The sequence below is a fragment of the Taurulus bubalis genome (assembly GCF_910589615.1).
Source record: "Taurulus bubalis genome assembly, chromosome: 6".
Taxonomy (NCBI): domain Eukaryota; kingdom Metazoa; phylum Chordata; class Actinopteri; order Perciformes; family Cottidae; genus Taurulus; species Taurulus bubalis.
The window spans coordinates 11,925,654-11,951,778 of NC_136594.1; the positions used below are offsets into that span (position 1 = coordinate 11,925,654).

The 26,125-nt window shown below is 39.2% G+C and overlaps 2 protein-coding genes across 2 annotated transcripts; both read right to left on the reverse strand.

Moving 5' to 3' along the window:
* Nucleotides 1-337: 337 nt before the first annotated feature.
* Nucleotides 338-12,122, reverse strand: mttp (microsomal triglyceride transfer protein; the record flags this gene model as incomplete). The annotated part of the gene is made up of 18 exons (XM_079219729.1): nt 338-485; nt 594-764; nt 2,479-2,603; nt 3,407-3,634; nt 4,050-4,171; nt 4,386-4,483; nt 4,666-4,877; nt 4,985-5,197; nt 5,358-5,465; nt 5,655-5,823; nt 5,941-6,098; nt 7,003-7,153; nt 7,235-7,374; nt 7,462-7,578; nt 7,674-7,781; nt 9,846-9,989; nt 10,207-10,391; nt 12,062-12,122. 18 exons carry the CDS (start codon nt 12,120-12,122, stop codon nt 338-340), a joined length of 2,658 nt encoding a protein of 885 aa, XP_079075855.1.
* Nucleotides 12,123-15,531: 3,409 nt separating this feature from the next.
* Nucleotides 15,532-25,321, reverse strand: LOC306737739 (tetraspanin-5; the record flags this gene model as incomplete). The annotated part of the gene is made up of 10 exons (XM_079219526.1): nt 15,532-17,323; nt 17,443-17,495; nt 18,186-18,247; nt 18,342-18,458; nt 19,135-19,182; nt 20,273-20,398; nt 20,517-20,687; nt 20,786-20,932; nt 23,178-23,228; nt 25,238-25,321. The coding sequence occupies 9 exons, from the start codon at nt 25,319-25,321 to the stop codon at nt 17,483-17,485; spliced, it is 819 nt and encodes a 272-aa protein (XP_079075652.1). The 3' UTR covers nt 15,532-17,323; nt 17,443-17,482.
* Nucleotides 25,322-26,125: the final 804 nt, after the last annotated feature.

Consider the following 26,125-nt stretch of genomic DNA (forward strand, 5'->3'; position numbering starts at 1 on the left):
TGTGTTTGGATAATTACAGTAGTATTATTCATGTTGAGTATTACACATTGAATAAATCATGCTTCCTGTGTGTGCCCATCATAAATAATGTTTTGAGGAAATCCATAAAAAGACAATGCAAGAATTCCTGGTCTCAAACAAAATGTCAAATTAAAATGACTTAAATACTCACAGGAATGTAAACTTTGCATTTGTTGTTTAAAAGATGAAAACATTCACGCCTCTTCTCTCTTGCATGCTTTCACTGCATGAGATTGAGGTGTCATAACTGTCCCTGAATGCAATAAGCCCTCTTTGAGTGACAATATTTACCCCTGGATAGTTCATGGTATCTCTTCTACCAACTGGAGTCAAAAACCTTCTTGCACATGTTTGAGTTCTCCTGGTGAAGCGGGAATTCAGAGCCAGGGACGAGTTGCTTCTTGCTCTTATGCGACATAACGCTCTTCCCCGATGACACGCTCTCATACTTGGTCATGTATTCACTGAAACAGAACATCAGGAATAGACTGTTAGGTTTTTGCATGAGATTATTAAACAATAGAACCCGAAAGAATATGGATATTTTCGTTACAAAGAGGGTGTCACAATACCTGACGGGGAAGGTAGTTTTGTCCATCTGCATGCACACAAGGAATGGATATTCTGAAAACTGGACAGTGGTGATAAAGTCCAGCGATGCTTCCGTTTCAAAGCTGACCTCCACACCCGCTCTCATAAAGTCCATGTCCACTGTAACGTTGCCAGTAACCACTAACGCTCCCCTAAAACCATAAAGGAAAAAAACACATGAAAATGTATCAAACTGACAAAGAACAGTATGTGAACCTCATGCTTTCCCTTTGTTTCCTTGAAGTTTATGATAAATGTCTAAAAATATATTTTTTTAAAACAGTAATTTACAGGTGATATGAATTTATCACGCTGTGTGTGAAAGGTCATGTGAATTTATTACATGGGAAAATGCCCCCAAAAACATGTTAATTTGTGAGTGTTTCATATATAAAATAACATATAACTTGTTTGTGAAATGTGTTTGCTTGTAAAGCCCATGAGGGGTAATAAAGAGATTACACTGTTTATTGTTTGTATTATAAGATTTCATTATTATTGCAGTGTTTTTGGTCACAAAATAATCAAATGAATGCTGGTTTTAATCTTTTTTTCCCCACCAGCACTTAAACCAGCAAGCATAATGTGAAACAAAACGATCAGAACATTTTTTATTTAACCTCGTCCCAAATACATTGCAATGTTCCGTGTTTGTGACCATTTATTTGAATCATACAGTTTGTAACTGCCGCCGTAGCATCGTAGAGCTTAGACATGAACAAGTAGAGTTGAACTACAATGTAACAACTCCCTTTTATGTTGCAAATCAAAGTGTGTGCCGACCAGTTGAACATCCAACCTCTGTAACGATGCCAGTGGAGACATGCCTTAGCAAAGATGCCAATGTGGTTTGTTCTGCTTCTATAGATAGCCTACCAGTCTATTATCAGAGTGGAAGAGGTACAACTATGCTGATCCATTCACCTGCCTCTGCCCTTCCCATGCACACATGGGTCAAGTTCAAATCCAAGATGTGACCCCAGACAGTGGCCGAAAAGTGGGACGGAAATCCCAAAACAAAAATACATTTTTGTTCCTCAGGATGCCGTTTAAAAGAGTGTATCAATTCCACAGCATCGTGTGTTTTTTGCCCCCATTACAATTGCCTTCTTTTCCATCTTTTGTAAGTTATATTTATAGTGGAAATGCACAACTGTTGATGCAGTGCCAGTACAAAACCCAGATTTCAGTCCGTTGTCTTTTTGATAATTTACTATGCTGGTTTTGGTAAACAAGTTGGGTTTTGGTTCTTAAAAAGCACTGCAGAACCATCTGTCTACTGAGGAAAATCACACCTTATTTGAATGTTAAAAATATGCGGCATTGCCCTTTAATTCCTGTTTCATCACCACATGCCGCAAGCTAAACAATACCAGCATGTTGACGGTAAATGTTTTTAAATAGAGAACCAGACAGCGCTGACGTCATTTCCACACAGACCTAGAAATGAGACAGACATGAAGCACAATGCTGGAGCACGTCCAACGTGCCTGTGGAACAAATGAATCAGGCAACACTTATAGACCATCTAAAGTTCACATGAATCCAACATCAACATAAATCTATTTGCAGCGCTTTGACACGGCTCAACCTTAACCTCTAAAACGACTTTCCTTTCAGTCATGAAGGTTTATTTCTAAGAGTTGTCTGTCTATCACAAAGACCTTTGCCCTGCAAGTGTGTTACATCACACTGCACATAGAGTACTTCACAGTGAGATCATGTATCACTCCAAGGCTGTACGTAAGGCTGTGACCTATAAACAGGGTACACAGCATTATGTAAAAGCTTTGCTGATTCCCCGATTCGGCTACAGAACAAAAACACCTTCAGCAGTAGTTTTATGGTTTCGTCTCTGGACTGTACCTGTTGTTGACGCTGGTCTTGGACTCCCTGTACCACAGGCTGATCTCCATCCCTCCAGAGATGTCAATGGCTAACCCTCCTTGGAACTCCGCACTCACTTTCAGACCAGACTGCAACTGGATCACCTGGAGGAGGGTACGAAGATGAGCGAGAAAGAAAAACTAAAATGGAAGACTCCATTATGTCTGACTGATAATTAAGATTCCTTTTATTATAGATCACACGTTAAAAGAACTGGGAAAGCAATTTCAAAGTAGCCACAGCATAAGGGATAAGAAATGCTTGCATCAGCTGTACCCATTTAGACACTGTTCATTTATCATCACTAAGCTCAAAAACTGAAGTAATTACCTTGAGTCGTTCACTATCTGTGCCTTTGTACACAAACTGTATGCATCTGACCAAGTAAAGGTCAGTGCCTACCGAAATTGCACATGCTGTCTTGCTTGTTAATGTACTTTTCACTTTTAGGAAACTAAAAAGACTTGGTTAGGGTTAGAAATAATTAAATCATTGCTGACTGCTGGCAGGAGATGGGATGCAAACCTCACCACAAAGTCTATGCATTGTATGCCCGATCTTTTACATGTTCTCTTTTTGTCCCATTAACACGTGGCAACATAACTTCTGTTCATCAACTGAACGCAAGTCTTTTTTAGCTCTTTAAAAAAGAAAATTAACCAATGCTGTCATTTTCCTCGAGATGACCTCAACCAAGCTGAAAAACAACCAGCAAATACCAGCTGTTCAGGTCATTTACCAAGGAGGGTCAACCACCTACCTGTCACTACCGGTTGCATGGATGACTCATTACTACTGAATTTCACTCTTGTTCATAAACACTTTAAACACTGAGATCAAGTTCAACTACTACTTCAGGTCCAGTGTAAATGGGACATTGATGTGGTACACGGTTGTAGCAGTTTACCTCAGAATGATCAGTCAGCAGGATGAGACCCTTCACGACATTCATGGGCTCCCCGGACATGGAGAACATTTTGGACATGAGGTCACTGTAACCCTTGAAGAAGGTGACGGGCCGCAGCTGGACGTCGAACAGCAGAGCTGACATCCCGGCGAACGACTCCAGGTCCTCCTCTCCCTCATCGGGTGTTGCAGCAATCAGTGACTCCAGACCTTGGGCCTCAATGGCCACCTGGAAGACGGAAAGAATATCCAAATCAGTCTAAATTAGCAGAGAGATAACTGGTTGCTCCGTGTACTCAACTGAAGATCAAAATGTGTCAAGTGATCTTGGAAAATGGAGGAAGAAATCATGATGAACATGAAGGCAATCCAGCGTTAAATGGGCTGAGGAAGACCTACAGGGTTCAAAATGTTTGCTTTTTTAATAATTTGGTCATAATAAGGGCTATCAAATAATTCCTTCTCTGTTGGTCTTTGATTTCGGAGTATCTGAATTGCCTTCTTGTTTATTGGTTACACACACAATTATTGTATATACAAAAAGCATTCATGTGTGCTCCTTCAACAGTGTTCCTGCAGTCCTGCTAAGTGGGTTTTCTATATATTCAGGTAATTATTGAATTTTCTTTCCGTGGTTTCCTTACCTGTAGTCCATGTAGCAACGCTCCTTTACTCGCACCATAAATATTCATGTTGCTTCTCCTCAGGATCCCAGAGCCTGAATACAGGATGTCCAAACTGTATGTGGAGGTCACATCAGCAGATTCTGAAGGAAGAGGATTTTTAAAGCGCTCAGTCAGCATTGCACGTAACTGTTGTCATGTTAGCCTCAAAGTTATGAGTTTTAAAAAGGAGCCATATCAAGCTGAAATGTACAACCACACCTACATGGTTGCACTACTTTACTTTTAAATTGTATTAACATCTTAAAACAATGCATTGAGTATTTTTTTAGGCTTAGCGATGAGTTGATTACTTACGTGCCATGAATCCCGAGTATGCAGAAGACGACCCAACTTTAGCAAAACGGTCGTAGTTATGAGAAACCATATCCTTCATAGCTTGTTGTAAAACTTTACTAAAAGATGAAGAAAACAATATATATTAAACCATAGATGGCTGTAATATGCATTGATAAATCTTTCCATCTATGTTCCGCAACACAAAATGCTCCTTTTTTTGTGTGGTCAGCTCAGAAGCCTCTTAAAAAATGTCTTCACATTATTTTGTTGTTGGTCCATAAAATCACCCATAACACACCTGGCTGGCATCTGGAAGCGGATGATGTCCTGGATCTTGGACAACATGTACTTGTTCATTTCATGAGGCAGGTTTCCAATCGACAGAAGCAGATTCTTGACATCCATGTATGAGGGGTTGCTACTGAGGATGACGTCGGCAGCGGCTGCTCTCACATTTTTCTCGTAGATCCGTCGATTCTGGTGGTAAACTCTGCCGACTGTCCGCTTAACCTACACATGAGATTAAATGCTGGTTTTCAGTTTATATGCCGATATATGCAAATTAATTCCACATAACACTCGTAAATAACAGAAGTGTCCTGTACGTCATGGCTCACCTCATCGGTCATGAGATTGACATCGTATCTCTGCAGGGAAGTGAGGGCGATGGTGCTGTAAGCTCCCACCTCTGACTCTGAATATTTGGTGAAGATGGGGATGCCCTCGGGCAGCAACGAGTTCTTCAGAGCCAGAAGATACATCTGGACCTCGGACTCTCCCTGCGCGCTGCGAGCACCATCTAAAATCATCTTCTTCACCTGGACCACTGTCTGAGAGGTAAATACACCGCGGAAGATCATCAGTCAGCTCTGGGATTCATTCAAATTTGGTTTAGTTTCAGGAGTATTCAGGAAATGTAAATGTTAATGTCTGTAAACAGACAGTTCGACGTGTTTTACGTTATCATTTAATATCTTCTCGGAAGCTCACCGGTAAGTTGCACCCTCCTTTCTGACACAGTCGATGGACCAGCGCTCCCATAATGATCACCACTGACTCTTTAATGTCTGTGCTGCCAATCTTTCCCTTGGAAATATCCTGAAAAGGAAACAATTCTATAAAACTTTTCAAAAGTATAATATGACTACATTTTTAAGACCCATCATTTAAATTGTTGCTTTTTCATGTTTCTCTTCACTGATTTGTACTAGATGACAGCGGGTCATATTTTTTCCTTTGATGAGCAAGAAAAGGTGCCAGTTCTGTTTTTGAAAACATGGCGCTCACCAGCAGAACCTGGAGCATTCTCTCATTGGGATGTGAAGCAAAGCCCGAGGCGTAGAGAAACCTTTCCTGCAGAACAAAACTTTTGGCATCGGTGAAGTTGAGGAATTCCAGCATGGCATCCAGAGATGCAACGGTCTGGGAGGAGGTCACAGCATCTACCACCTGAGGTCTAAGCAGGAAGAAAGTAAACAAAACGATGGTAAGTTGATAAGGTTAGACTAATTAAAATAAACAGCTGAGTGATGGGGTCAGTAAACTAATTAAGATGTAGGAGGAGCTCATTTACAGAGATGTCTTGCTGGCACTCTTCAGCACTTTGAGGATCTCGTCCTTGGATGCCTTCCTAATGCTCTGGATGAGGGCTAGGAAGCTGCGAGGAGCCGTGGCTTTGGACAGGCTCGCTGGCTCCAGCTGCTTCCGTTGAGTCTGCCAATGTTCAAAAAGCTAAGAGGGAGAACACAGGGGAGAAAGGATTAGAAGAGAGAGAGAGATCACCTTCACTCACTAATTACCGTACAATAATATACAGTAACTATTTGCTAATACAGTGTTATTCAGGAGTTGTTCTGTAATAATGACTCAAACAACCCAGAGCTTCATAATATGAGGATGATCTGCAGGCACCAATATGTTAGTTGTACTGATTAAATAAAAACATTGTGTGGGGATCTAGTGCAACTGTATAATAAATACTGGATGTGCAAGTATCCTGCCTCCTTTTCATGATGACTTGCTGAAATTCATGAATACAAGTAGAGAACACAATTAGTTTATTGAACTTGTTACCAAGACATGATAGTATACTGAAACTCAAAATTAAATTCAGGAAGAGGAGGCCCTGGAGCTGTGGCATCATAAATATATGAAATCGTACTAGCTGCTCATTTTTCTTTGCAAAAACTTATTTGGAAGCCATGCTAGTGGCTCTGTGAGGCTGGAGTAAATGCTTACAATAGCAACAATGAGAGTGCAAACATGGTAATGTGGAGCAGGTATAATAATTAGCATGATCACCATCCTAGTTTAGCATGTTTGAATGCTAAAATGTGTCAAGTGGCACTAGAAGTTACAAAAGTTAAAGATGTATTCTAAGCGTGACATTAATCTCTGCACCAAATGTCATGGTAATCCATCCAATTGTTATCTTGACATTTCACACAAAACCACACATTTCAACCTCATGGTGGCTTTAGAGGACAATGCATTGAAATGCAGCCTCTAGATAGATACCAGGAATGTCTTTCCAAAATATATTCAACACTGATATTTAAGTTTGAATCAAAGTGGTGGGCCATCCATGGAGTTGTGGAAGTGAAGATGTGTTGGGTGAAAGTGAACCGGTACTCACTGATGGACAGCCCTTGCACTGGGATTTGACCTTTTCTGCAATGATACCAACAGCTGCCAGTTTGGCATCGATTGACTTGACAACCCCAGCTACATCTTTCCCAGCAGCCTCCAATGGTCCAGCCTCTGTTCCTATGAATGTGAAGGTTTGCCTGGAAAGCAAGGAATCCATTTTTAAAATATTCCTGTATTTAAAATAACAGCTGACACTAATTCTTTGTACAGGCATTTACCTGGATATGATTTTAGCTGCAGTAGATCTGCGGGCATTAACAGCCATTGAGTGTGTTTCTTCAGCCACAGCCGAGTGGATGAAACCATCTTCAAGTGTGAACGTTGTAACAGAACTGGACTTCCGGCTCACACCAAACACCTGAAAGGGGACATAGAGGCGTAAATTATTAGTGATTCAATATCATTTGTATTCTAACACGGTGACCCGGTCTGGAGGCTGACATACCTGGCTGTGTGTGGTGAATCCGGTCTCCACAGTCTTACACGTCTCCAGGATCTTGGTTCTCGTCACTTGACCTTTTACTGCCTTGTACGTGACTGTGCATCTTCCAGACACGTCATTCTATTCCCAGGCATCAAGTTTGTTCACATTAGCGACATATAATGAAATAAGAAACACATGAATATATGGGATCGAAGCACTATCATGCCGTTTACCTCTATAACCTTCCCAGTGTTGAGCTGCACTTGCAGTAAGCTGGCCAGCCCTCTTTTTAGGTTCTTGATGGTTGCAGGTTCGGACCAGTAGGAATAAAATGCTTTTGCCTACAAAGAAAACAATACATTAAACTTAATGTTATGCTTTTGAACGATGGATACAAATGCATTTTGTCGAGCAGATGAAGAGGGAAGTGACTCACAGCACTGGACATGATGTACCTTACAAAGGCGGTCAGGGTGTCAGTATGGCTTTGCACACTTGTGTATAGAAATACATGCTCATGACATCAGCGACTATTTACATTACATGGAGAAATAAGATATTCTTTGAAGTGCAGATCAAAAACAAAACCAGGATACTTTGGTGTTAGCACTTTCAACTTTTAAGAAGGAGTCTATCTCAACCTCTAGTTATTTCCTGAATGTGCATCAGTGCACAACACTGACCAGCATAACAGATGAGTCATTCTTATGTTTGCCTATGTTGCTGATGTCATATTAAAATAATGGAACCAAAGCTCAGATGAATGGGCTTCGTTAATCTTGAGAAATATCATATCACATCACACAGTTCAGTTTTCCAGTGAGGGTTCAGCTCGGCTCAATAATGGACTCTGTGTCCTGTTCATGTGTGGAGAAAGCAACTGATTACATCATCCTACAGTGTCTCCAATACAGTATGTGATATATTTGTGGCGCTTGACCACAATATCAGCTAAGACCACCATAAATAGATCGCCTACTGCTACTCAGTGTATCTTTCCTGTCCCAGCCTGCCATCAGTATAAACAAAACAACAACACCGGGGGAGACACTGATCTATCTGGCTTCTCTCAACCTTTACCCCACACTAAACCAGTTTAATCCTAAAAAAAAATTGTTTTCCAGCTGGTGTACAACAGTTACACAACTGTGACAATTTTCAGAGTAAGATAATACATGCAGTATGCTGTCAACGCATCTCTTCTATAGTTACTCTACTTCATACTGGAAATATTAGTACTTAATAATGTGTTCATAGATTGGAACCAACTGTTTTATTTATAGCTAGCGAAGCATTTACTAATGACTTATAGATCAGTTACAAAAAAATAAAAAATTTATTCAAATGAATAAAAAAGAAAAGCTGGTTAATACAGTGACTTTGAGGATCAGATCCTCTGCTTCCGGTGTTAATTTACAATACAGTCCAATTAGTCAAAGGGATTACTGAATAATGATTGACAAAGAATTAGTAAATTAATAATGGAGCATTATCAAAGCTCTTAATTACAATTTATAAACCCTTGGTATCCATGCCTTTACTGTGTAGACCATCATGTAATCCAGAAAAAAGACATTGATCATTTCTAAAAAGGGAATTTCTTCTACGTACAGTATTTAACAGTAAACTAGTGCGATATGATATCAACCAGTCAGCTTGATATAATTATTTCAGTGCAACTATTCATTATTGGATAAGCACACGGTGATAATGATTTGATAACAGTTTGGCTTGAACTTAAACTTCTCACAACCAGTAAGACGGCAGCATGAAGCGTATCCACCTACCCGGAGACTCGACTCTTCATGTCAGGCTTGCTCATATATTCTTTGACCCTCTGAACCTGCTGACCTTTGCACACACACAGACACATGTGCACACACATGTGCACACGCACACACACACACACACACACACACACACACACACACACACACACACACACACACACACACACACACACATGTGCACACGCACACATCTACCTGGTGTTTCCCCTGCCAGCATTATCACTCCAGCACAATGAACGTTAGCTCAGTGATTCTCTGAAGACAACAATAGTGGAGTGTATAATAATTCAATGAATAATGTATACAATTATAAATTTGCCGAAAACAACAATCTATATAATATCCATGAATTGCTGCTCTTATTCTTTACCTTGAGTGATAATTGATGTTTGCCAAAAACATTCACTCTTCATTCTAAAAGATGTCTTATTTCAATAGTATACCAAAAAAAAGAAAAACACTTAAAATGCTATGAGAATGGACAGCTAATACCAGCAATAAAGGATGTAGCCAGGACTATTTTCTTTATACACATATTGTTTTGTACCAAGGATCTAAACTTGTGTGAACTGTGAAAACAAAATATTTGACAAAACAAGAATTAAAGGCTCTTACCTTTCCATTTTTCAGATGCAATAAGAACGGTTTAGTCAGAGCTGCCAGTTTGGTCTTCCCCAAAACGCTGTCTGCAGTGGATCCATGGAGGACATTCTTCTTCTCTGATCGGTGGGACGCAGGACCGATCTTCACATTTGAGATCTAAGAATGAGAGATTAGTTAATCTAAATAAAAGCACTTGTTTGTTGCAACGCATTTATTTGTGCATTGTCAACACATCGAAAGCTTCTCTGAAGAAAAAAAAGCATGCAGACTTTTACCAGTTGAATAAAAATTGTATTTGTCGTGAGATATAAATGCATGATTCGAACTCTCAAAATGACATCGTGTCCCGTCTCAACATATTGGACCGACATACCGCCAGTTGAATCAGTTGGTCATCTTTGCTGATGGGGCTTCTCCACACTAGGTGGACGTCCACATCGCTTGAGATCTTGTAGCCAGCACTGCCCTCTTTTGACCCCCTGGTCCTGTCCACCAGCACCTCGGTGGTGTAGCTGAATTTGTACAGCTGGTTGTTGTTCAGCCGGGGTCCAGCCGCACCTGAAGAAACACAGGAAGCACAGCTGGTGAGCAAGCATGAGTGAGATTGATCCGCTAGAAGACCATTGCCATATTGTGGTGTGAAGCCATTGAATGTCTGTTAATATGCTGCAGACTTAAAAAAAAAAAAAAAAGGCGTTTCTACATGAAATTTGCTTTACATTTTCAAGAGCGTACTTCAGCTTTTTAGACATGTTTCTTTTCCATCCACTGGTTTCATTTTGTGTCTGAACCTTAAGATTATCAGTTGGAAAAACTGAAACCTGACCTCGTAATCCAACATCAACAACACTCATCCATCTTCATTTGTTTGTCGCTGTAGTGGTGAGCAGTGACCGTTTTCAAAATTGCTTTATTGGTCGTTTTAAGCTCGAAAATCTTAGATTTGAGGGTTTACCAATGATTCTGTTGTTTTGACAAAAATAAATCTGGTAAACGAACATGGATAACGTTATTTTAGTAGTTTTCCAGCAAAATAAGCTTTTCATTGTACAGAACAACTGCCTGTTATCTGTGCAAATGACAATAAAAATATCTTGAATAATAAAAAAAAAGCTGTTTAGGAGAAAAAGTTCAAATCTCAGATGTATTAGCTCAAATATGTGCATTGCTTGTTTCAAAGCGAGCCCAAGTCAAGTCTGCCTTGCCATCAAAGAAAATGTAACATTGACAAGCGACGACGACCAAGTGTTCACTCTGATGAATTAACTCAAACCAGAAGACTCAAATGCTGTCGTCTACGTCTTTAATTCTGGTAATCTTTAATAAAGATTTAATAAAATCTTCAAACATGCTGTTGCTTATCTTAGAACGTATACCAGCTATCTTTGACTTGTGAACTTCAGAATATTTATGTTTTTAGCTTCCCACATGCATTTCATGTATTTTTCAATTAAAAAACTGCTCTTTTTCTTTCCTTTTTTGGTTTCCTCTCCAGAAATACTATCTGTGGATAGCATTTAGATGATTCAATCAGAGGCCATTTAACAAGGTGTGTTCAACCTGAGAGAAGATAAAAAATCCCTCCACTGCTCTCCTAATGACAAGCCTTCCATTAGATAGGACATTGGGCCACGAGGGAAGGCAGACTGACGTGTCAGTACTTGATTTCATCACGTGGAGCCAAAGTTCAACAAATACAAATGTATTTTCTGTCTTTTATCAGCAGCTGACTGAGATTCTTAGACATCAGAAGCATAACACAAACATAAGTAAAGTATTTTTTTGGTTTTGTAATATTGTGTTCTATCTTTCTTGACTCCTTCACCTCTTATCAATCAGTGATGTCACAAAGCAGAACTTTGTGAATGAAGTGAGTCCATTGACAATGAATAGGAGACTGACATTGTGGTCTCAGTAAAACCACCCAGCTTGATTTTCTGCCAGGATTAATTCATTTTGGGGATTTTTCAGTCTCTGCGATAGAATAAAATGAAGCGTGTCACCTTGGATCATCCATGACTTTCTCTCTATGAAGAAGCCTCAAACACATCAAACAAAAGTGTCATTTTGAGCTGCAAATGAATCCTATGGACACATGTCACCAATTGAGCATCTTCTTGTGCCAAATACATACATTCAACCTACATTAAATAACCTACTAAATGTTACTCTGGACCCCACACAACACAACACTTCTCACAGAAAATAATTAAACACTATCAACTCACCTATGGCAGAAGCTGAGAAAGAGGAGGCCGCACAAAGCAAGAACACCACTACAGTTAACATCGTGTGTCCTCTCGCTGAAGCCAGAAGAACCAAAAACCGAGACTCAGTGTGGCATTAAAAAGCCAGTAAGAAAGGCAAAGCGAGTCCGAGCTGCTCCTATTATGTTTTATCGGAGGGGAGGGCAGACTCCAAACTCCACGCTCAAGTACTAAGTACGAGATAACCAGCAAATTATTAACAGGTTTAGCAGAGGAGCACAGATTTGACAGGGACTTCTGCAGATGACAGATGCAGCCACGAGTCCCCTTTTAAAACAGCGAGGCCGCGACTGCGACTGCGCGCGGCCATGTGATTGATTAATCAATACCAATGCGAGTATCTGATCGATCCTGTTGATCAGGGGACAAGTGAGACTCGCCGGTTACGTTTCTGCTGCGAGCCCTGATTAGTCCGCAAACAATTAAATTATTTCTGATTTAAAAAAAAATACACATATACATCATACAATTAAGGCATAACTATCTAAATGAGCACTAAAGAGCATATTTACCAGGAGGTGGCAGAGAGACGTCCTCATCTTAGACACCTTTCAGACATGTTTTTCTTTTTGGGATGAACAGTTGGTACTTTGTCAGCGGGTCCTTCGTTGGAGGAAATGGGTAGTCTGTCGGAGAAACCAGCCCTCGAGCTCAAATTACAGCGTCCCAGTAGACCCAAACATGTGGGGTAAGTTTGGAGTAAAGTAAGGATCCTTTCGATTTCTCCCATTATAGAATACATACACCTATAAATTAGTGTTACAGGTCATTCTAAAAGTATGTTTATTTATTTAAATAACAAATAGGTGTATTTGGTAATCTACAATAGGGTGTGTGTGTGTGTGTGTGTGTGTGTGTGTGTGTGTGTGTATGTGTGTGTGTGTGTGTGTGTGTGTGTGTGTGTGTGTGTGTGTGTGTGTGTGCTTGTGCGTGTGTAGCCAATTTCAATGAATGGCTCCATTCAACGATTCCCTCAGCAACAATAAGTTACTTCACATCACGTATTCTTATGTTCTCATCCATGTGAAATTGGATCCTGGTCTATTATTATGGTTGTAGAATTTAAAGGCCTGCCCTTCACTTTAGTTATAGGTCACACTTTCTCTCCCAAGTCTCCTCTTATTCATAAAGTCACATAAATGTCCTGCATTCATCATCTTACATATAAAGGAGAGGCATTGTAGTATTGTACTATAGTAAAAATGTAGAGTGAAATGTTAAATTACTTATATACTGTGAGATAGTTAACGCAAACTAAAGCAAATGGTAGCACTCAAATAAAGTAATAAAGTTATCTCACAAATGCATAGAAGCACTGACAACGGTAAATGTGAGTGTAACTGGGAAGCCAGTGGGTGTCAGTGTTTGTCTGCTGGTGTTGATGGTTACCAGTTTAAAGTTTCTGAATGGGAAACTGAATCCAGAGCAGAACACATAAATAAGATCACCAAAGTCTTTGCAGAATGTCTTGTGTCTCCAGGTTGAGATTATGTTATCCCACCTCTAGAACACAGACATCATCTCAGCGCTGAAGCTACACGTCTTCCACAGTCAGGAAGCTGTTTTCTCAGTAGATAATAGTTGTGAGAGTTAATGTCCGACTTCAGGAGCTCAGTATCTCTCAGATCATTTTACAGATTAAGTACGATGAAGGACATCATGACTCATGACCTGTGGCACACTGCAGAAGTATTGCTGCTTTTTGTTATTGTAGGGATGGATAGGTAATCTTTGCTTCTGCTTTTTTATAAGAATGAAAACTACGTTTTCCGGACTGCGAAGACGCAGTTATCCTTGCTCACACGTTTTGTGCAGCTATTAAAAACTTCAAGTTACATAACGGAATATATGGGGTCAACAGGTGACGTGAACAATAACATCTTTAAATCAGTACTGAAAGAAAGTTGGGACGAATGAAAGGGAACTAAAATAAGAGTAACATAGAAAGCCTTTATCTCTTACTGTTTCTAAATGTAGTAATGTAGCAGTAATCAGCATACTTTAAGTCGATGCACTTGTATTATTCCTTTAGTTTTTGGGTTGTAATTTATTGAAAGTCGCTTTGCATAAAAGGGTCATGTAAGGTCAATGTAATGTAATGCAAAAAAATAATGAATACACCACTGCCGTCTCCAAATGTATACTGGAAATTAATGAGTAAAGTACACAAAGTACATTACACTGTAAAGGAAGAGGCCCTGAATGGCTCAACAGATATCTAGTGAACGTTGTCATCAAGGGACACAACATTTTGAGCAGTGCGGTTGTGTGCTAATCAGTAAAATCATCGTAAATTACAGAAGTGAAGTGATTTTGACAATTCTTTGTCAAAGAGTGCCGCTGTCCATCAAATATCTGGATAATAAAAAGATCAGAAGGAGGGTACTTAGTTGACTGTTAATTTATATTGAACTGGAGAGTGAGTTTTGAACGTGTTTGAGAGGAAGGCTGATTACATCAAGTTTGCTGTTGTTCTCTATCGAGTCCAGAAAAGGGCCGGAAGTAACACCGAGGCATCTGGCCAAAAGTCAGATCATAGGTTTGCAATTAATTGCCTGATAACACAGCAAACGCACATGCTTATCAAAGCTGAGTATCTAAATTGCAAATGATCAGGGTCATGTTGAAAGAAAAGTGTGTGTGTGTATAATCTGTGTTGCTCTTTCTGTGACAAAGGTTTACTTTAAGCAATATGACCAGACGACTCCTAAATCTAATCAACCGATGACAATTAAGGAACTGAAAATAATCATGTGAGATGAAACCAGGCTCAGGCCTCCAAAACTAACAACCGTTGCATGTATTTACCATGTTTGTTTTTCCAACAACTTTTTAGAAACTCTGATGCAGCTGAAATTATGCTTTTTTTAATTGAAACTTTCTGTAGCAATGTAATAGTGACAGCTCTCTTGAATGAATGTCTAGTTGTATTCTTCAAGCCTGAGCATCTCCTCTTAGGATATTCATGATATAATAAAATAAGAATTAAGTGGCAGTGCTTTACTCTTTTTTTTCAATATAATACCAAAGCTGGTCTCCATCACTACCTCAAGGTTATATAGAAATTATCATTTAATATTTTGTTTGTGTGCTTTTCTTGTAAGGACCTTAATGTCCCAACTAAAATAATAATAAAAAAAATAGTACAAAAAAAGGATAGAGTTAATTAGTACAATAACAACTTCTGTACGTCCATAGCTTCTGGATTCTTCCACACTTCCAAAGATGAGCAATACGTCTTTTAGCATGTCAGAGTAGTAAAAGCACAAGTGTGAATGGTAAAATGAACAATGGTTGAGCTGCTTCAGTCATTGTGCATGCTGGCTTATTGTCAGTCATACTTTTTAAATAACTCTGGCCAAACTCAATAAACCTCCACCCATTCTGGATCTATATAAAGTGTGTATGCTATCCACAGACAAGCGTTTACAAAGACCCACATTTATTTAGATATATATTTACAACCAGCTATTTACAAGAATTAGAAGTACACATGAAAGAAAAGTTATAATCAGGGGGATGTAGAAATCTCAAATATGGCACTGAGTGGTAAGAAAAAGTGTGATCAGTCAACAACAATCATATGAAGCTTTTAGTGGAAAAAAGGATATTTAACCCCATTACAGCTGTATTACATTGAGAAGATTTAAAAATGCTGAAATGCATTTATTTCATATCTGTTGTGTAAGGATGTTCCGTTCAGTTCATCAAGGCTGCAGAAGATTTGACTGCAAATAAAAGATCTGTGTAACATACTGCAGGCTCACAGCGCCTCTACATAAAATGGCTGCTTTTACTTTTCATGCTGTGCAGTTCTATTAAAAAGGTCAACATAAAGTGACGTCTAGAAAGAAAACATATACGTTGTATCTCAGTTTGCATTTAAAATAATGCTGGTGAGAGCTTGTGTGCTCTACTTTCAAGTAATGTATCTATGTCGGCTATAAATCATTACTCCGTTCAGGTCAGTTCCACCAAGCAGCATGCCATTCACGATGAGCATTGGATATAGCTTGTATCCTAATTTTCCAGTGAAAACTTACAGATCAAAAAAATCTAAAACACAACAAACAAAAGGTATCTCATCAATTAGGCAAATTCCATTAAAGACACAAAAAATAGAATAGGAGGAAAATGACTGAATGAACACTGACAGTAAGATAATGTGCAAGGAACGGCACAACACTCATAATGTGCTGAAAAACATTTTCTGTCAATGCTTTTGGGAAGAAAGAAATATGACATTATGGAGCACCATGAAATAACAGATGCAGTTTGCAAGTGTTTAAGGAACAGTGCCCCCTCCAGTGGCTGCTGCTAAAATAACAGCCCATCGTGACAGAAATCCCTTCTATGAAGATTAAAGTGCTTAAGGCTGAGTTTTAGTTTGGATGTCACATATTCTGGTTTCTTTCAGTATATTTAGACATTTCTTTTAATGTCACTGCCAAAACTCTCAGCGAAATGCAATTTTGCAAAGCCTACAATATCAATCACATCCCTTCATGATACTTTATATCCACCTCAGCTCCACAAAACTGTGCTTATAAACTGTATCTGTAAAATACGAGCATAATGTCACAGGTGGGGAAACAAAGACTCTAAAGTGAATTCTCTGTTGCTTTGAGAAGAGCCCATTAAACATTCAACAAAGTGCTAACCAGCCAATTCACTCTTAACTATTGTGACTATTTTACAAATATTTTTAAAATACTTAACATTAATGAAATACATTTAGGAAAGCCGATGTCCTACCAGTAGACAATAGGCATGCAGTGCATTTCCAGAATCACTTTTATCTTTGTACACAACCTGTAAACGCAGTGTTAAAAACTGCAGTTGTGAGACATATAAAAACAAGCCCCTTCCCTGAATGAAGCACTACCTCTGATGAAAATGTCAAATCTACCAGTTAATCTAGTTCTGACCCTCTCTGCTCTTCATTTGCAGGCTTACATACTAAATTAATCTGAGCTGGGATTTATCCTTTGAGCCACTTCAGCGTCCTATCTGCTTGTATTGTGATACATTTACATTTGCTTGATGTTTACTGTATGAGTTACAATACCCTTTAAAGGTTGTGCTTCATTCAGAAATAGGGCCACAAATAACTCTAAAAATAACTCTACATTTACTATTTACATGTCAATGAGACTCTTCGCTCTGGACACGTGAGCTGATTAATTTATTTCCCTTCATTACTGGCATCGAAACTGCAGAGTCCTGTAGAAACAAGCAAAACATTTTAGTGCAAAGAGACACAGGAGAATCAATGGATTCAATCAATATGAATATAAATATGTATATGCTGCAACATTAATGGTGAATGTAAAAGTGCTTACCTGGTACATCCTTCTTGCCTTTGGAGATTCGGTGGCGCTCTTAGGTAAACAAACTGCACACAAACAAAGGAAGATTTAAGTACACATAGAATGTTGTAAAACTAAGACATAAAATGCACCAAGTATCTATTTAGTTGTTACAAATACTAAGTGTTGCTGGAGTTTTGAGCCTCAAGGCTATACTTAAAGCACTTTGGGCTAAATGCTACTGTCTGCATGCTGACATCCTCACAATGAAAATATTTAATGTTTAATCTGTTCAACCTTTTTAGTTAGGAATGTTAACATGCTAATATTTGCTATTTAGCAGTAAATACTTAATACAGCTGAGGATGGTGGCAATCGCATTAGATAGCAGGAATGTGGTAAAAAAAATAAATCACGAATGCCAACCTCATGGTGGCGCTATAGGAAAGGTCAGAAGATCCCCAACGTCTGTAGGATTCATTCTCTACAAACCATGCATGTCTACACCAAATGTTGAGCTAATCCATCAGGTATGTTACAAAATCTCAGGATTAATGAAATCTTTGACCCGGTGATGGTGATGGATAAAAAGGGATCACCAGAGTTAATCCTGGGGGGGACATGACTATTAGTATTATATTTCATCCAATAGGGGATATTTCACTGGTCACTGGTGAAGTAAAATTATTCTTTATCAATTTCCCAAAATGTATTATTAATACATCACTGTTCCCAGAGTGAAATTGTGCTTGAATGAACACAAAGCTGCCACCTACCAACTCTCTCGTACGGCTTCAATGTCGCTCACAAGATTCTGTGCTAAACAGATGCCAAAAATCTAAAGCAAAAAAAGATACACATATTTTTTAATCGGTAAACATATAGCCAACAGAGATGAGATAATGAAGTAAAGCGTTCACATTGTTCCTCACCTGTAGTAATGCAATCCCAATAAAGATGCCTGCCACCACTGTCAAGTTGTCTTGAAGCCACTTCTCAAACTGAGGAACGCATCCTTTGATATAGATGAAGGTCCGCTGCTCAGAGTCCTGGCAGAACATATCAACCAGTATTAAAGCCTAGCAGGTAAATGCGGATGAAGGATTTGGCTTTTGCTTTGTTTATCCTTTTAAAAGTTTGAAATCTTATGAGTAACCATAGACAATGATGTTGGGATTTACTTGGCTTTGCGGCCCTTGACAACATAGTTATTTGAAATACATGATTCTACTTGTCTTATATTGTGGTCTCCTCAAAATCCGTTCACAATAAAATCCTTCTGTAATAATGTTGCCTTGTTGTTAACACACACACTCAGCCCAATGTTTTTCTACTCTGACTCTTGTAAAAATAAACACCAAAAACCTAGTCCACTCTGCCTTTTTCTTTACATTTTAAGTCAATAAAACAAACACAGCCTTTTCGTAACATTATGCTACTGTGGAGTAAGGCCAAAGCTAATGACGGGGGAGGGGATTCAATTCCCAGTGCATTGCTGCAGCATGAGTAATACCAGCCGGGCCAAAGTGCTGATGGGGAGCCAGCTGCTGTATTCTGAAGACTGTGCAGTTGAGAAAAATACTGAAAGAGGAATATTGTGCCCAGGGTGGAGTACCTGATGTATCATGCAGCCAAATAAACCTGGACTGTGTTATAGCACTGACTTACTTTAAGATGAGGTCCTCAATCTCTGTTATAAATGGAAGTTTCTGTAAAGCCACTCACCGTTTTTGCTCGAATGTCGTAGCCACACTGAGTGTTGATGACATCCTCCTGTAAAGAGAAGATGGTTCAAGCTTAACATTTTTTCAAAAGGTAAAGAGACATATACTGGGAAGATGCAAGAACTGTAATGCTGCTTGTTTTCAACCTGGACTTCATTTTCATATTTGTCACTGCTGAGATGAAGATATTGGTCTAATGTATTACCAGGAATGTTCCCGTGAACTAAACCTGCACAGATCTAGGCTTGGATTTGACTCAGATTTAAATCACAAATATTGGGACTTTAGACTTGAGACTAAAAACCACCAATTTAACCTTTCCACTATTGAACTAATGCTAATTTTTCCTGATCGAGTTTGCTAAGAACTACATAACCCAGCTGTCCGGGGAAATTACAAAGTCTTGTTTTGAAAATGACACAGCATTTATGACCCTTTAAAAAAATGTTGTCTTCATTCGGAAACAATTAACTCAGACCGAAGGAACTCAGTAAATATTGAGAGAAGAGCATCATTGTTGGTTTTAAATTTAAATCTTTGATTACAGTAAGTAAAATATGTGCCTTACTCTTTAAATGCCGTGACATTTTAATGGTCAGCAATCAGAGAGCTTGAAGACTAGTAATTGAAAATTGAGATTTCCTCAAAAGACTTAAAAGCACCTCTGCTTAGCACTTCAGAGTGGTTTCATTTTGAATCATGTGTTAACGGTTTTATATCCATTCTAGTTGTTATGAAGTGCTACTCTCAGAGGATGGCCTTGGTGGAATAGTATGCCTTTCGGTCAGCAAAAAGACTCACTGCTTTACAGTGAAGCGCTCTCCCTGCTCTCCAGAGAGAGTAGCAGTTCAAGCATTTTTCTGGCCCAAAAAAATATGACGTGATAGTCGACAGCGTCAGCCAGCCTTCTGGAGGACGCAGATAACCCAGCTATGAGTCACAGGGAGGACCTTCTAAATGTTTCCCCAAACTAAAGGGTTCAACATGTTAGAATGTGACCTACTCAATTTGTTCTCCAACTTTCAGACACAAAAACACAACATTCCAGCCCAAAGGCTTGTTGTGTTTTACCGTAAATGGGAAATAATTGGCTGTGGATTAGAAAGATTGAAGTGTGGTGAGTTTATGTGGGGACACACCGCTGGATCTTTGGTGCAGCAGGAAAAGGGCACTCCGCATTTCTCACGACTCGGGTTTGTATCAGTGCAGTTGAAGTAGATGTTCAGGTTCCAGTCGTCAGCTCCGAACGCTCCACAACACTCCCACTACAAGGTTAAGCAGACACAAAGAAAACCCTCATATATGTCAACAATGTCCCAAAGAAATGGTAAAAACAGCACAGGAGTGTAATAAGTAATGTGGATGAAGAAACATGGTGCTCACATATTCCTGGGTGAAGTCTATCAGGTTCTGCAGATCAATGTCGTCTCTATAGGCCCGAATGTTGTTGTTAATGAAAAAATTGAGCTGGTCCTTGATCCAATCTTTGAAGACAAAGGCCAGGACTCCCGCAGTCAGCTCCAGGAAGAAGATGATACCCAGGAACACAGAGAACTGAAATATATTGGACTATTATTATGAGACCAAGCACATTGGGGGGAAAAAAAGGTTCTCTCATTTCTTCACAAGTTGTTTGACACAAGCGAACGTACAAATTTGAGCAAGAAAGAGTTTTCTCGCAGCGCTCCGATGCAGCCAGCGAATCCGAGGATGAACATCACGCCACCCACCACCAAGAAGAGCCAGACTGGGTCAAAGCCGCCCAGGTCTGTGATGGACGAGATGTTGGAGAGAACACCCTGGAAAAACAGAGTGAGGGGTTAGAGCAAGGGTCACTAAGAGGCGGACCGCAGTCCGGACCCAAACGCCGTTGCATCTGGAGCCGCACTTAAAGCCGATAGATAATTGAGAATTATACCATTTTGACGGAGCGTATTTTAGCCGGCAGCTTAATCGCAGCTTTTCTGATAAGTATCGGAAGCAACCTCCACTCGAGTGAAATAAACACACAAGTGAAAGACGGTGTGAGAGCCAACATATGGCATTCTCCAAAAAGAGAAAAGTGGACAGCGAGACCAGAGCCTTTAACCAAGATGGGACAGGCTCTTAAATGTTCAGTCTTCACAAAGGCAGTTCAAAACCAGTACGTGTTCAGAGAAAGTGGCTGCTGCCCGTCTTTGCCAGGTCTCCCTCGAAAAAGAGATTTTGAATCTCAATGGGACTCTCCTGGTTAAATAAACGTTTAAAAAAAAAAGCTGCAATGTGATGTATAACTGAGAGACAAAGCAAATGTACCGGCACACACTCGAAATTAAGACAAAAGAAAATAGACCTAAGAGCCCAATATGATCAGGTTATGAATCCTAATACAGCAATTAACTGTCCAACAATGTTGTTAACAGAGAGGAGAATAGAGCTGAATCGAGAGGTTTTAACAAACACAGATAAAGTCTTTGCACACACATTTTCTCATTTTAGAAGATGAGAAGAATATAATATCTTGGCTTTTTTTGGGTGACATCACTTCACACCTGAATGAACTGAATTTGAAGCTGGAGGACAATTCAGTTTTCTAAGATGAAGTACTTTATTTTAGGATGCACATTCTTTTGTTCTTCTTTTTTAACTCGTCCTTATTTTACTTGAAATGATAGAAGAGTATTTATTTCATTATTAGAGTACAACTCATCCAGTTCAATTTGAATTGAGATATTGTTCAATTGAACTTTGTATATTTTAAATGACAGACAGTAGTTGACTACAAACAGACAGTAATACAACTGCAAGGCTACGTCAATATATATGGCCCCAAATCATAATTAGACATCATTGTGATGTTCCGGACATTTGCGTGAGCAAATTCTCGCTAACTGGACCTCGTAGAATTGTAATTGAACTCCCCTGGGTTAGAGGCTTAAAGCCATTATAAGAGAAATCATTACGTCCCAAAACGTCAATTATGTGATGAGCTGAAACAGCTTGTCCATTGCCAACTAGTTTGATAATCACTAAAAGAAATAGTCTGATATTTTGGGGAATACGCTTATTCACATTCTTGCCGAGAGTCAGATGAGAAGCTGGAGGAGCAGCCTGTTAGCGTAGATTAGCACAAAGACTGAAATCAGGGGGAAACAATTCACCTGTCCAAAGATAACAAAATCTGCCTGCCAGCACCTCTAAAGCTCAGCTATCAACATTTTAAATCCCTTTGTTTGATCCATATAAATAACACAGTGTAAAAATAACAAGTTGTGGTTTTATGAGCAAAAATATTTCTTGGCCAGAATAGTGACTTTCTTACTTGCACGTAAAACAGCAAATTGTTGTTTTTACACTTCAGTTTGTGTACAGATTAAACAAATTATGTATATTGTGTCAGTTAGTGAGCTTCATAGGTGCATTGTGGGTGAACTGTGTTCCCTTTGGACAGTGCCTGATTTCATTCTACAACAACAGTCCGTTTCCCTGTTTCCAGTATTTGTGCTAAACTAAGATAACCAACTGCTGCTTCCAGCTTTATATTTAACACAGACATGAGAGAAGTAACAATCTTCTCATCTAACTTCTTGCGAGACACAATATTGGCCTCTTTTCATATGATTTTAAACTACTAATTAAATTGTTGAAGTAATGTATTTAAAGTCAAACATTCTCTGGTTGCAGTCATACATGAAAGATGAAGCAATAATCCAAGAAATGATCTTGACCTTTAAAAAGTTCTTCAGTGAAAGTCAAGATGAAAACTCCCTCGACTGTCTGTCTCTCTTTGACGGAACTGGACAGCAAATGGATCTGTAAAGTGCATCAGATCTTTTCTTCTGTGTATTGTTCAGTGGACGTCCCCCCGGAAAGCATGACATTCCTTTCTGACTCAGTGAAACCACTTCCCTTATGTTGTGCAGTCAGATGGGCGTAAGCGACCGCAGATTAATTTAAATGATCCGCTTCGTTCATGGATTATTTGCAAGTATTCACAAGTGAAAACATTCACACAATACATTGATTCAGCTTATTGTTACACAGAGAGATGAGCAGTGAAATCACCTTTTCGCTCCATGCCCACAACCCAATGCCGAGGAACGCCACTCCAAGGAACTAAGAGACAGACGAGGAAGAAAGAGACAAGAGAACGGGGTTATTTTTGCTGTGACTGCAACACATAGTCATCGCACTGAAGAGAAACCACAGAGAGATTTTCCTGGCAGTGATCCATCAATTTAATATTCCTGGTGTCAATCTGCTCTGCGGTATCGGGAAACTCCCACATGAGAAAGCATCTTCTAACAGCCTGAAAGCTGCATGATTTAAGTTTCTCACATACTCGCATGACAACACTCCAAAACAACTGAGCGGACCTTGTGTTAGATATTTTGACTTTTGATAATTTGGATTTCTAAAATTAAAGACTGGTATTTATCAACAGAAGGTGAATGTCATGAACATTACAAGAATAAAAACCCACTAAACCCACTTGGCGAGACCATCTAAACAACTGCTAATGCCAATGAACGAATAATGATGCTCTTTAATGAACTTTTTAACAATTAGACCCACTTAAAGACTGGATCCTAGTTACAGGTTTTTTCCCTTACAAAACACAAAGCACTTTGCAAATGAGCTTGTCAGGGGATTTATTTTTTTGTGAAACCGTTGCAGAGGAAGAAAGCGGGAACAAGATGTTTGACTTTGCCAACTTCCTCTGATGACATGAATGGTGAAGGGATCACAGAGGTCACGGGCTGCAGGCTGACAGACGACCTTCCTCTTCATCAATCGGAGGTCTGAGATATATATTATGGGGCAATATAACTCTGTCAACGTGGTGTTTTAATACTTTAATAGTTCTTCTTTTAATGTTGCTGGGCCACAGAGGACATTTTGACAATATTGCAAATCTGCTGTTTGACAATAGTTTTTGATGCACATGACTTTTGCATTAAAATGTGAAGTTACAGGTATTTCATCTACTAGATTAGCCTAAAATTGATAGTCCCAACCAGTTAGTTCATCCATAAATAAAATATGTATTGTATCACAAACAATACATTCTGATATCATGAATAGAGCAGCCTTAGTCAATCATCAGCAAATTAACTTGCAATAATTCTGATAATTAATTAATCATCATTGCAGTCAAATTATAAAGCCAAAATGCAAATCATTTGCAGTTGTAAAGTTTATTAAAGCCTATAGAACTGGTGAAAAGGCTCCTCAAACTCCAAATAATTATATTTACTATAATCTAAGCAGTGCATTCTCATCAAATATTGGCCATCTTTAAATAATTAATCATGTTAGTTTTCTGTCAATCGAGGAAATAACTAGTCACCTAATCAGGTTTCAGGTAAGCCATTCGGTCATGCTTAATACTTCCATTAATATGGCATTTATATATACTTTTGTGTTATATATATTGTCGCATTATGTACATCATTTCCATTGTATCTTACATGGCCCTTTATATACATTGTATAATATATGTTTTCTGATTTGATTTTGATTATTAACATTACTAAAGCCAATTGTTTTCCCTTTAACAAGAAAGCATAACGCACCCACCCAGGTTCTGCTAACTGGAGGCCCAAAGTGGGACATCCAGAAGTCTTAACTGGGGTTACTGGTAGGTTTCAAAGCACAAGAGCAGGTCATTCTATCATGTGAAGGGCTAGTTTCATGGGCGGACTATAGTCTCAACTAAGTGTAAACGCATTCATCCTTCTAAAACTAGATAATGTGTTTGTTCCCCCCATGATTTCACTCAGATCAGGGATGAAGATATGGCTTGCTCTGCACAAACATCACTGACACCACGATAAAAAAAATAAAAAAAATGTCCTCAGATGATGTAGCCAAAGCAAGTGCTGGTGTCAGGAAAGCCCTCGCACGGATGCAGTCTGCACAAAACAACAAAGGCTGCGAGGTGACGCTCGTGCTCGGGCGCAGTGAGCTCATGGGGAAACGAGCCATGACTCCGAGGACAAGACAGAAAACGGCTCTGGCGGAAGCTGCCGTTAGGTTGTGGACAAAAACATGTAACGTCAGTGTGCATTAAGCCGAGGATGAACCAGGCCTGAAGTCCGAACACAACAAACAAGGGGACTTACCCAGAATATGATGTTGAATCCGAAGATGAAATACTTGATGCAGCAGCTGACTTCGTGAGCCTTGAAATGCTTTCCGGACATCATTTGGATGGATTTTGTATCTTAATGCCGCCCACAGTGGGAAAGGACTCACATCTATCCTCTTATGTTGACAGCCTGGCTGTGGAAACACCTTTCTTTTTTTTTAAGGCTCGACAAAACGCGTCGACAATTGTTTTAGCGTCTAATGATAAACATCCTCCCGGAGCTATTTCCGCAAACAGAAGGCGCAAGGTGACGCCGCAGAGGAGCGTCCGATGTGTCGGTATCGGTAACGATGTCCGTGTATTCCCCAAATAGGTTTTCTCAAGAGGTATAACGGTCAAATAAATCCACTGAAGTCAACCAGATTAAAGCCGATGGTCTTCTATCTGACCCATAATGTAGACGTTGCTGTTATTTGATTGACATCTGTGGGAGCCAATGAGAGCCTTTACTGGTCACAGGAGGCGGGACTTCCTTCAGAAGAGGCCGCCAGTGCCCTCGTGTGACCATGAATTAAAAAAGTATGGCATGATATTAATCACTTAAGTATAATTTATTCATCTATCCATCCATCGACTGATTCATTTGGCTCCTAATATTAATTACGAATTTAAAATTCAACTTTATGAGACCTGAGCTATTGAGCTATTGTGTACCCAACGTGTTCAACACAAACAAAAAAATTGGTCAGATATTATGTAATTAATATAAGCACACATATATAAAAAGTGAAATAATAATAATAAAACCATTAAGTCAGCCTATTGGTATGATTTGTTAATTGATCCTGCTTCACTTCACAATAGCAGGATTTATTGTTAGTTATGCTAGTCACATTGCTATTTTATTTTATTTATTTCATTA